Source organism: Medicago sativa, chromosome 8, assembly GCF_051527215.1.
Source record: "Medicago sativa cultivar Bolivia chromosome 8, Bolivia_mono, whole genome shotgun sequence".
Taxonomy (NCBI): domain Eukaryota; kingdom Viridiplantae; phylum Streptophyta; class Magnoliopsida; order Fabales; family Fabaceae; genus Medicago; species Medicago sativa.
The window spans coordinates 30,887,823-30,901,103 of record NC_140756.1 but is presented as its reverse complement, the minus strand read 5'-3'; the positions used below and the strand labels follow the sequence as shown (position 1 = coordinate 30,901,103).

At 33.6% G+C, this 13,281-nt stretch overlaps 1 protein-coding gene and 1 pseudogene across 1 annotated transcript; both read left to right on the top strand.

Moving 5' to 3' along the window:
* The first annotated feature begins 3,389 nt into the window (after nt 1–3,389).
* Nucleotides 3,390–5,926, top strand: LOC146898345 (uncharacterized; annotated as a pseudogene).
* Nucleotides 5,927–7,501: 1,575 nt separating this feature from the next.
* LOC146898344 (uncharacterized) lies at nt 7,502–9,445 on the top strand. The gene is made up of 3 exons (XM_085734887.1): nt 7,502–8,564; nt 8,829–8,972; nt 9,133–9,445. The coding sequence occupies exons 1-3, from the start codon at nt 7,710–7,712 to the stop codon at nt 9,361–9,363; spliced, it is 1,230 nt and encodes a 409-aa protein (XP_085591013.1). The 5' UTR covers nt 7,502–7,709; the 3' UTR covers nt 9,364–9,445.
* Nucleotides 9,446–13,281: the final 3,836 nt, after the last annotated feature.

Below are 13,281 nucleotides of genomic sequence, written 5' to 3'. Positions count from 1 at the left end.
TGGGGGTGAGTAGTGACGATGGGTGGTGTGGATACCGTTTTTACAGGGCTCGTTTTCATGAAGAAGTCTGTTTTTGGTGGCGACGTATTTTGCTGGGTTTGTCTTCAAGGGTGTTTTTTAGGGTAGGGTGTTTATTTTCGGGTGTTCTGCCTTTATACGGCGGCTTTAGTTTGTATTTTCTAATTCACCGATCTCTGTTTTTCTTGAGCAGAGATCCGGTTGTTTAATAAAATTTGCCGTTTCAAAAAAAAAAAAATGCTAGAGCATAAGCTCAACACTCCTTTTCAATAATTTTGGGTAGCAAAGTTAACGAAATTTGATTTTTCCATTCAGTACAAGGAAGGAGTTTCCAATGTAGTTGTCGATGCTCTTTTCCATAGTTTTGAAAATCGGACCGGACCGGCTGGTTGAACCGGTCCGACCGTGAACCGGAAGGGTGATTGTGATTAGGTTAATAGTAACAAATGAGGGGTTTTGCATGTAGGAAAGTGTTTGGTTTTTTTTCATAAAAGAGAATGAGAAAGCGACTAGGTCATACCATATTTCCTTCCCAAAATTAATTGAGTAACTACAAACTATGAATAGAGTGCTATTGATTGTTTGTTCTCAATATCTTTGATCGAAATAGTTGTGTCAATGTCTGGGTCACTAACATTCTTCAATGGTTACGTTCCATAATGTCTTAGATGATCTATAAACTAATTGAAAGTTTTACTTTTGTTGAAGAAGCTAAACTAACCTACTCAAGATTGGCTAATTGAAGGTTTAAGAATAGCAAAATAAGTAACAAACATGGCTATTGAACCTCTTGGACACTTAAGAAAAGGACCAGCCTTAACAAACTTTGATTTTGATTTTAAACAATTTTAATAATGTCCAACTATAATGAGTTTAATTTGTATACACTATCAATGTAATTTTTTTTTTATTCATACATTCATTCAATAATGTGCTATCAAATGATTTAATGATTTTTTTTAAACACATTATATTGATGTGTCAAACAATCATTTGATGCATTTATAAAGTATTCTTACATTGATAATGTAAACAAGTTAAATCAAATTGATATATAAAAAATAGTTTAAACTTACAAAAAATTGAGAAAGATCTCAATAAAATTAAGAAAAATAAAACATCCATACATGGATGGGAGAGTAACTCTTTTCATGCTCATGTCTAAACGCTATACATTGCTTGTATCAATGTATTTGTGAGGTAATAAGCAGAGGCTTTAAACCAAGTAATATATTAAATAGTTGAAGGCTTGAGGCACAACATTATTATATTAAAAAAGTCTTAACATCATCAGGGATATCCCAATAGGGGTTGACAATGAAAGACTATAACACAGTGGCTACAGAGGCATCTTAGTCATAATTAAACTGCAAGTTAGAACTTAAAACATTTTTGGTCCATGGTTCCCTGTCTAGGACTGTTTTTTACAACGTTTTGTACAAAATAGAGTATCATGGACAATATCAATATGTCCAAACCCCACTACGATTTGACCTTCAAGTTATTTTATTATCAATTGGTCATTTAAGTTTCTTTTGGTTATAAATTGGCCTTTTAAGTTATAGAATATTTACACTATCACCCAATTTTCAGCAAACTTTGTTCAAATGTGTTTATGGACCCTTTAACATTGAGGTGATAGGTCTAAAAATGCTTATGACATCAAACATGGTTAGTTACACACATTATTATAAATCAATTAATTAATCAATTCTATTTCAAATCAAAATACTTAAAAGAACTTAAAGACGAATTTTTAACAAAAAAACTTAACTTGTTAGAATCATATAAAATAAAGACACGGGTGGAATTTGGCCTTCAAAAAATTTCAAAATGGGATTTTTTTTTTTATACGTCCACACTATTCCTTATTCATTAGGCTCTTTCCACTTAAACAATAGGTGATCATACTTTTCAGCATTTAATTTACGGACATGACATTTTCTAGCAAATTTGAAAAGCAAAACAAAATCAATAGCATAATCTGAATTCATAAAATGAAATAAACTGAACCATAAACTGTACAACGTCAGACATGATCAATATCAATAGATATCAAAATCTAGAATGCCATCATTAGAATTTGATAATTTCAAACTAAACATAAACATAAAATCTAGATTAAAATTTTGAAAAATACTTTTGAACTTCTGACTTAACTTCCCATATTTCAAAATCTAGAATTTCATTCCTAGAATTCGATATTATTACACTAAACATAAACACAAAATCTAAAATACATTTTTGAGCAATCATTTTGAACTAGTTAGTGACCCTTAAATCTTTGTGTAGGATCAGTGAGGAACTTAAACACTTTCTCAGATGATAGAGGAATCCAAAGGGTGGCTTGTCTTCACATGTGTTTTTCTCAATAGAAATCCCAAGTTACTTGACATGGTTAAACATTCAAAGAACATCTTAACCATTCAATGAGAAAGCATCAACACACTCTTCATCACACTCTTTGTTTCTGTTTTTCTATATTTTATGTGTTTCACTGCTTCATCTAAAGTTTGGCAAAAAGGACCATACGAGAAGCCATTGTTGTGTAATGCTTGCGGATTGGATTTCAAGTCTAAAGGAACCCTTGATAACTATCTCCCGAAGATAGCCCGGCAAAATCTGTCAATGGTTGCAGAATCTACCTGCCAAAGACATTAAAATCAAAGCATCTTAGTACTTTAAAAATAAAAAATCAATGTGACACCTAGGTGATTGTATAAGTAATGCATAATATCAAGAGACTTTAATGTGATTGTATTAGAGACGAGATGATTAGATTTTACAACATTTAATTAGCAGCAATGACATGCACCACCCAATTCAAAAAGCAAAAAAAGATCAGCAGTTCAACACAATCCGAATTAAAAAAATGAAATAAAACGACTCATCCGATAACTATATACTTGATCGGAATCAATAAATATCGAAATATTGAATGTCTGCACTAGAATTAGATGAACTAACAATTCGAAACATAAGATATAACGTAAATTAAATTTATGAGTACCATTTTTATCGATCCATCCTTCTGACCTTTGGACTTGAATCCCATCCTGTCCGCTTTTTTAATCAGAGAAATTACACTCGTTGATGAAATAGAAAAATTGAACGATGTCACCAATAAACCACCAAAGAAAGGACATAGTAGGTGACGACAAAAAATTAAAATCATGATCAAGGAATAGCATCAGGTCACAATGAACCTGTAAAAAATTAAAATAAGAACACGGAAGTAATAAAATGATATGGCAGAAATGACAATGAATAGATGCAATCAGATCCAATCTGCATACCTGTGTGTAATTAAACCAAGAGAACGTTCTGTCTACATTTGGTTGAAATGATTGAATGCAGATAATAATGTGAAGAGCGGCCAGGGGATGGGACAGAGTGGGTAGCAGCGGCTAGGGTTCCTATCCAAACCCTAACTATCTAATATATACTATCGCATTGAGCAACTTTTTGCTTTGGACCAAAAACACCTCCTTTTCTTTTAAAAATATGGGCAATTATGTAATTTAGAATTAAATATTATTTTTATTAAATAATTTGTTGTATTCCTGTATGAGTTTTTTTTTTTTTTCTTTTTCTCAAAACAAATGTTTGTGTTCTTTTTTGCCTTCAAATGATGTGCAACTCTCGCTTTTTTTTGTGTTAATATTTTTTTGTCTTTAAAATAAAATGAATACACTCGAGACAACTGCAAATACTTTTTGTAAATAAACCCAATTTTTCTAAAAGAAATATATTATATGTTCCATTGATATCATAAAGTATTTTCGGATACCTCAAATTTCACATATTACCCATCGAAATAAGTTGTCACAAAGTTGGTTATTAAAGTGAGGAAAAGATGAAAACTTTCGAAAACGCTCTGCTAGGGTTCTCCTAGAATGAGCGCCGCCCAACTTCATTCTTGGATTTCCACTCCTTTTTTGTCTTCTAACAATTGCCATTCATTATTGAACAGTACTAAATTTTTCCATACATTTCTTGTTCGGTGGTGAATTTAATTTCTTGTGGTGTATCACTACTTTTTACACTTGGAATTCCACCAATTGTATTGGTTTGTGTTTGCATCTACACAAATTACGGCGGTCATCAAGATTCCATTCAATTCTTGTGGTGTACGTGATTTAATTTTACGTGAATTACCATTTGTATTGATTTGTTTGACGGTGACCCAGTATGGCATACACGTGCCCTTGGCCGTGTGTGTCCGACACCGTCCCTTCAGCAGTTGTGCAACCAGTTCCTTCAGCAGTTGTGCAACCACCTACAGTAACAACTAAATCATTTGCAGCAGCCTTAGCGGGTCAAAAAGTGAATGATGACAGACCTCTCCCTACGCCATGCATCAAAGGAGATGCTTTGAGCATCAGAATCTGCCAGGAGGAGTACCATAAGGGTGTAGAAGAATGCAATAATGCGTTAAGGGCTAGATTGACTCTTAACAAGGGGGATAAGCCGTATTCTGCACGAGACCTAAGTACCAAAATAGGGAAGCTTTGGAAAACATTGGCGGGCTGGAAAATGGTGCCTCTCGGCAAAGGGTACTATGACTTTCACTTTGACTCGGCGGATGATCTACGGAAAATATGGGCAGCAGGCACAGTCAACCTCCAGCCGGGATTATCGCAGTGGACCAAAGATTTCAAATACCTTTCTCAGAAACAGACACCTGTTTCGCTTTGGATTCGCTTGGTTGAGTTACTGCAGGAGTATTGGCGGGAGAGAACTTTAAAGGAAATCGCAAGCGCGGTTGGCACGATATGGCTTCGCTTTCAAAGTGGAAGTTCAATATGAGAGGAGACCGTTGTTTTGCCATCACTGTTACTCTATTGGGCACAATGTCTCCACTTGTCGATGGTTACATCCGCAGCCACCAAAGGACAAGAATGATCGTGGGAAACAACTTATTATTGCTGAGGCAGCACCCCCTAAACCATCTCGGCAGAACAATGATGTGGGTGCTTACACTTCGGCCAATGGAGGCATTTGGAAGTGGGTTCTGGCTCGGGTTGCTTCAACAATTACTACCACTCAGAGGGTACCGGTTTCTGCTACTCCTACATCTCTGGTTTTGACTTCACATGCCAATTCTGCTCCTATTCCTTCCTCTGCATTGAACTCTAATTCACAGGTGGGGCCGATTTCTATTGTTACTTCAACAGTGGCTACTTCTCATACGGACGTCCCTGTATCCATGTCGTCTCTGTCGTCCAACTCTTTCAGCTTTCCATTACACAATGTGTTTGACATAATATCTCCTGAGGAGTTGCCACGTGTTATGTCAATGTTAGAGTATGTTTCCACTGTTGCGCACGATGACGTGCATCCAGAGCGGTTGCATCAGACATCGCTGGAGGAGTTGGAGAACCCCACGCTGGATGATGTCACTCTTACGCTTTATGATGATATGGAAAACATTCGTTCAAGCCCTCGGGAGCTGGGGGAGAGTCCCAAGGGTTCTAACGAGCGTGTACCACATTCATCCCCTGATGAGCACAATGAGCATAATGAGGTACATGAGGTGTTTGTAGAATCAGTTCAGGTTCAGACGGATACTGTTATTGAGCACGTTGACGTGCATTCTGGGTCAGGCCATTCCTTGGTGTCACCTGTGATTGTAGAGCAGTCCCTTGGTGTAAGCATGCCCACGACAATTCAAGAGGAGCAAGTGGTTGTCGAGTTACAACAACAAGAAGTTCATCCCAGTAAGAATATTCAGCACAGTCTAGAATTGTGGAACAGAGTTCGTGAATATGATGAAAGATAAGCTGCTGAAGACTTCACACTGGTCCTAACAAGGAAGCAGAAACATAAAATTAAAGTTCAACAGGTCTTAGCAAAGCAGCCTACTAAAACCCGTTCTCGGGGTGGTAATCATCCGACTGCTCCATGAATTTTCTCTATTGGAATGTTAGAGGTATCAGTAATTCTGATACTTGGATTGTTTTAAAGAATTTATATCTGTCTCACAAACCTTTTCATTCGGGATAGATGTGGTTTACCTAACTACGGATTTCCTTAATCTGTTTTTTGGTTGTTTTTGTTTATTGTTTTTTTTTCTTTATGTTTTCTTTTGAGGGTTTTGGTCTAGTCCCCCCTCCTTTGTAATTATTTTCCCTCTTTTTTTTTAATAAAATCTCTAGAGTTTGGCGGCATAGGATGGAGGTTTCTCAGGGTGCCAACATAGTTGGGATGTCGATGTTGCCTCTTGACGCCTGTCCTCTCTCCTTGCTTATCAAAAAAAAAACATATTACCTATTTAATGGATACCCACATGATCATGACGTGGACACAAATATCATATTTGTTCAACAGGAGGAGCTCAATAATAATAATAATAATAATAATAATAATAATAATAATATCTATTGTCATCCCTAAACCCAAGAGTAATTATGTTCCTTTACGTCCCTGTGAGCATAGTTCAGTTTGCAGGGACATGCATTGTTATATGCAGGGTTCGGGGTTTGAACCCCGGACTCCCCACATATTCACCTAAAAAAGATGAATTCTAACCACTAGAATACTTGACCCAAAAAATAATAATATTCCTTTACTATCTTTTTTTTTTTTGTAGTGCTATTCCTTTACATCTATTAAGAAGAACCACATTAATAATCTTTTCGTGTTTATTCATTTTTTAATTTTATGAAAAGTATAACTTTGCAACTATTGAAATAATAGAGTAACGTGAAAATATAATCATTTAAATCAATTTTGACAACAATTTCTGCCAAGACTCACTAAGATTTTGTTTGATTGTGGTAAAAGTATCATTTGTACTCGCATCAGTTATATACATGTTTTTATTAAAAAAATTGGATGTAATAACTAATATCACTAATTAATTTTTGTTTTTTTTTTCGAAATCATATTCCCTGATTTTTTTTTCGTTGAATTTTAAGTGTATTGTTAAAACATATAAAGTAAACTCTCATATATGAAAATATAAAATAAAAAAAATTCTCTTAAATTTTATTTGTAATGATAATTGATAAAGGGTGACACCACAAGATATTGCGAGATAGATTGTATTACTGTATATTAAAAATGACTATATTGATCCAATTGTTAACAGGTATACACGGTAACGATTATTTTACTTTTGTAAAAAAATTAAAAATTTATTTGGTATGAATCATTTTTTTTCAAAAGAAAATTATAACAACCAATATCTCTAACTAATTAATATTTGTAAATAATATTGTTAATTATAATATTTTGTTGAGATGTATTCAAAATAAACTTTTTATTTCTAAAAAATAGCCAGATAAAAGGAATTATCTAACTGACTTGCATTTTTAGATTTTCTAATAAATTCTTAACGATTTTTTTGTTGTTAAACTACTTAACAATATATAAAAACAACTCAGAAACCTAAAAATGTGAGTCAACATATGTGTTGGAATTGTTAAAAAAAGTATAAAACATGCAATATCTACACGTCAAAGTTATGTCAATCCTTTAGATTTCAACTATAAAAGTAGGCAACATGCAAGATCTCCACATCTTCACAAAATTGAATTCTACAAGTTTTTAACTTCAATTCCAAGGAGTTCAAGAAGGAAGAAATCTCCACTACGGTATTTTCATTTATTAACTTACACAAAATAATAACAATAGAAGCATTAATCATAACTAATGATGTAACAATAATCATTTGCTTGCAGGTAAACATGAGATTAATCTCTAAATCGTGTATTTTCTCATTATCATTACTTGTGATGCTATCAAGCACAACTTATTCACAACCACAGTCTCCAAATGTTATCCAATCAACAACATATTTGTCAAAAGAGTTTGAAGTGGGGCCTGGAGAAGTCGCAGATAAACAAATGTATAATATTGAATTTCCAAAGGGTCATGTTGGAATCAAGAGCTTTGATGTTGATCTAGTTGATGAACATGGAAACTCTGTACCATTGCATGAAACTTACATTCATCATTGGTATATTTTAAAATATATTCTAAAGAAGAATATGTCAGTGTCACGAGATCCAAATGATCATACCAAACCTTCTGGGGATCTCATTTACAAAAGAAATGATAGAACATGCAACAAGGGTATTCTTCCACATCAATGGAGTTCTGGAAGTGAAACGCGAGGAACAAGTACAAAACTTCCTTATCCATTTGCGGTTGAAATAGGTAAACCTGCAGATATTACAGAAGGGTGGGAAGAGCAATGGTTGTTGGGTGTGTTGGTCATTGATACACGAGGCGTTGAAGATAAGAAAATTTGTATTCAATGTAGGTGTGACCAGTTTAGTCTCCCTGAAAATTTTTATGATGTGACAGTTGGATTCCATGGAAAAGTGACTCCTGAATATAAAGCAGGAGTCCTTTGTTGCCAAGATAAGTTTCAGTGCAAAATGAGAAAGGGATTTCAAGCACCAAGGAGAAATCTTGCCATAAGATACAACATAACCTGGGTTAACTGGGACCAACACCAAATTCCAGTTAGATTTTATGTACTTGACGTCACTGATCGGGTAAAAACAAATGGTTCTGAAACAATCCATGATTGTCAGGTAAGTAAATAATTTAAATTATTATTTTTTAATTTTTGTGGTTAATTAAATTTTGTCACGACCAATATGTGGCTTAGGCGATTGGGTTTGAAAACCTTAGTAGGAGGCTCATTGAAACTCTATTTACTATCAAAGAATATTAAAAAATATCATTTGCATATAAAAACAAAACAAGATAATTTCTTAAACCTGATGATAATAGTTTTTTTATTACTTTGCACGTTATAAACAAGTGATCCACAAAGTTTTCTAAATTTATTACAGGCAGAGTTTACTATTTCAAAAAATAATAGTACAAACCTATTCCACGTTCAAAAAGCAAGCATCCCTATGAAGAAAGGTGGTTATCTTATCTACGCCTCTGGTCATGCGCATACAGGTGTTATTAATGCAACATTATACGGACAGGTAAAGTTTAATATTATTCATTTGACTAAATTTTGTTAAATTTGGTTATGTTATCTCATTGTATTTTTTAAATGAAAATAAATTTTCTTGATTCCATATATAGTCAAATTAATCTCATGAAATGATTTATTAATTGTTTTGTTTTCCATTAATTAATTAGGATGGAAGAACTTTGTGTACATCGACACCAACATATGGAACGGGAAAAGAAGCAGGGAATGAGGAAGGTTACCTTGTTGGAATGTCTGTATGTTATCCAAAACTAGGTTCAATGAAGATTGATGATGGTGAAACCTTGACCGTAGAATCAATATATAAAAATGAATTTCTCCCTGCAGTTATGGGAGATATGCACTTCTATTTGGCTGATGTACTGCCACAAGAAGCATAGACATCAAACTTCTATAAATTTGTAAATGTTTGATTAGATAAATTAGTCTTTGATACCATTAATGTAACACCATAAACCCAAATTTTAGATGCTTAATAAAATAAATTATTTACCAAATTTTAGATACAAAATAAAATAAATTTTTTACACCATAAACCCAAATGATTTTAGACACATTCCTTACCCAATTTGAATCATCGACCAACAATCTACAAGAATTGTGCTTTCGTAAACATGCACACACAAATAATGGAGGGGTGATTAGTCAAAAAACATAAAAGATAATACATAAGTAATAAGAACAACGAGTATGTATATATATCGTATAATCACAGATGCGCATCGTAAAATGCATGGAAATGTGATAATTTTATGATATAGATTAATTTTGAACCATGATATTGTGTTTTTAAAATGAGATGTTTGGATGCATTGACAAATAGACGCACTTTGAATAGAACCTGAAGCACTTAGGAACATAGTAACCATGTAAAAAGCATGTGAGAACGTCTCTAATAATGTTAAACTGAAGAAGAGCATAAGGTATCTGATCCAACATGGAAAGTTTCACCTAATCCTAGGAAAATCAATTTATATTTAAGAAAGGAACACAAAATCCAATAAATAGGTACACACACGTTATCTAGAAGACATCTCCTTCCATGATATGACACAGATGATCATATGCTCGATCTCCCATGGAGGCTCAAGCAATTACATACACAGTTCAAGATGCATCATATTTCTTTTAAGACACATAACATATTCACGACCTCATTGATATATTTCTCTCACACATATACTAATACCTTACGTTGCAACACACAGTGCAACCCACATATGAAAAAATCCAACTTATTGATACCACTACTCTCATCACTATGTAAGCTATTTGGTGTATTTAATTATAATTATAATAGTATATTTCTCCTAGAGAACAACTCTTGTATAGTGTTTAATGGCATTCTTAAGTAAGATTCAATATTATATTCTGTTAAATATTCAATATTTTACAATATATTTAAAGTTATAATATTTTGTGAAAATGATAATACTATGACTTCTGTTATTATTTGCTAAAAAAACCTTACTTTGATGTAATTATGAAAAAAAAAATGTTAACATATACTTTTTTTTTTTTGAAGAAGGGTAACATATACTTGGAAACATAACGTTATTTTTTATAATATATTAAGAAACATTATCATTCTTATATGTTTTAGATCTATTTCATGTAGAATATATGTTTTAGATCTTTTTCATGTATAACTACGAGTAGTATGGTAAAATATTTTTTACTTACTGGTACCTATAGAAAATTCTCCATTGACATGAGACGGGTAGCTTAATATATATATATATAAACTGGAAAATAAATGGATTTCCAACCACCCGTTAATTAATTTGTACATATGTGGTTCAATTGTACTCGTGACAGCGATTATCTGTACCCAATAATAAAATAATAAAAATACTTACACATCCCTTATTAAATATATAATGGCTGATTTTTAAACTATTATTTTGTGGTAAAAGGAAGAAGAAAATAAGTGTGATGTATTTTGTTTTGGTTAGAAATTTTGTCGTTAAATCGAGAAAGAAATATGCGAATATTTTTGTGTTAATATTTTTTGTGTCTGTAAGAGAGAATGAATAAACTCAAGACAATTACAATTACTTTTAATAAATAAACCCAATTTTTTTTAAAAAAATATATTATATGTTCCATTGATATATAAAAGTACTTTCGGATACCTCAAATTTCACATATTACCCATTTAATGGATACCCACATGATCATGGCGTTGACACAAATATCATATTTGTTCAACGGGAGCAGCTCAATAATAATAATAATAAGAATAATAATAATAATAATAATAATAATAATAATAATAATTTTTTTTTTAAAACCAAAAAAGTAGCTAGCAAAACACTAGACTACCGAAAATATAGATATAAGAGGAAGAGAAAAATACAAAGAAAGAGAGGGGGGCCAAACCAAACCTCTTTAATGAGTAACAAACCTAAAGTTAGGCATCCCTAACTTGTTTTGAGATACAAAAGCGCTAATGCTACTAGGGAGCTGCACCCATATGTAAGGAACATTACAAGTTAAACCCATGTTTGCCAAGTGATCAACACATTGGTTACCCTCCCTAAAAATATGTGATACAATGAAGTTCATGTTTGTAACAATGTTCAAGCAGTTATCCCATATATTCCTTAACCTCCAAGGGACTAAGGCTTTGTTCTTGAAAGCATTAACCACTAGCATTGAATCAAGTTCTAGCCAAAGATTGAACCAATTGAATTGTTTTGCTAATTCAATCGCTCTCAAAGCACCTGATAATTCAGCATAATAAGCATCTTCTTGACCAGTATTCTCAGCAAAACAAAGAAGAAAATCTGAATTATGGTTTCGAAATATACCACCACAGCCAGATGAGAGAGAGTTTGAGGACCCATCAGAATTGCACTTTATCCAGTTTAGAATAGGAGGGTGCCATAAAACCTCTATGATTTGAGGGGCCCTAGGAGGATGCAAAGTGATGTTGAATTTTTTTATGATAGTAAAATCATACATGCTGGAAGAGGAAGTTGCAAGAGTGTTATTACCAGAGAGGTTGGTGCTGGAAATAAGATTAGCTATGGAGGTTCTCCAATGAATGGTTTTGTTGTTGAATCTTTTTTGGTTCCTTGCAGACCAGATTACATTGAAGATATTGATCATTGCAGCAGTAATAACTAGCTTACCTTGGGGGCTAGAGCATTTGTTAATGGTGGACCACATTTCTTCTTTAGATTGAAACTGAAGAGGACAGTTTAAACAAGTAGCAAACCATCTCCAAATATTAACTGCATACACACATAGAAAAAATAGATGAAAGTTGGATTCTTCTTGAGCCAAGCATAAAGAGCACACTGAAGGAAGATGACATCCTCGGGAGGCTAAGACTTCATCAGTAGGTAATTTATCTAGCATCATTCGCCAAACAAGCAGAGATTTGGAAGGGGGAATATCCTTTGACCAAATGAGCTTTGCCCATTTAATCTTGGGAAAGTGATGTTTTTTAAAAGCATATGCATCTTTCTGAGTTAGGTCACCTTTAGAGGAATGATTCCAAACTAGCGTATCTCTCCGATCACTAGTAGGAAGGGTAATCCGAGAGACCAACGATCTCAGATTAGGAAAGTTTTGATTCAATTCTTCAGAAATGTTCCAATTGTGATTGTTGATATAGTTCTCCAACTTCTTAGGTAACAGCTGAAGCATATGGTCAGGCACGTTGTAAGTTTGAGCAAGAACCTGTCCACACCAAGAGTCTGACCAAAAATTTATTTGTTTCCCATTACCAACTATCCAAGAACAGTTGTTCATGATAACTTGAAATTCACCTTTAACTCCACTCCATATAGATGAGAAGATGTGATGATTAATGCATTTATGGTCTCTTAAAACTCTGCTTCTAATTATGATTGCCCATTGCTCATTAGACTGGAGTAAGTTCCAACACATTTTCAGGTTAGTAGCTTCATTCAAACGTATGAGAGATTTGAGCCCTAGTCCACCCTCTTCAAAGTCTGTGCATATTTTCCTCCAAGCTACCGTCACCATTTTCCTCTTTGTGATATCACCACTATATATGAAGTTTTTCATCCATTTCTCCATATCTCTAAGAATTTTAATTGGCCAAGAATAAATAGACATTGTATGAACAAGCATTCCTTGGACCACCGATTTTACAAGTTGAATTCTTCCGGCAATAGAGAGAAGTGAAGCTTTCCATTTTGCAAGTTTGGCCTTCACCTTGTCAGCTATAGGTTGGAAGTGTATGCATTTACGTTTACCCTTAAATATGGGAGCCCCAAGATAAGTAAAAGGGAGTGAACCTATAGAAAAACCAAGCAAGTTGA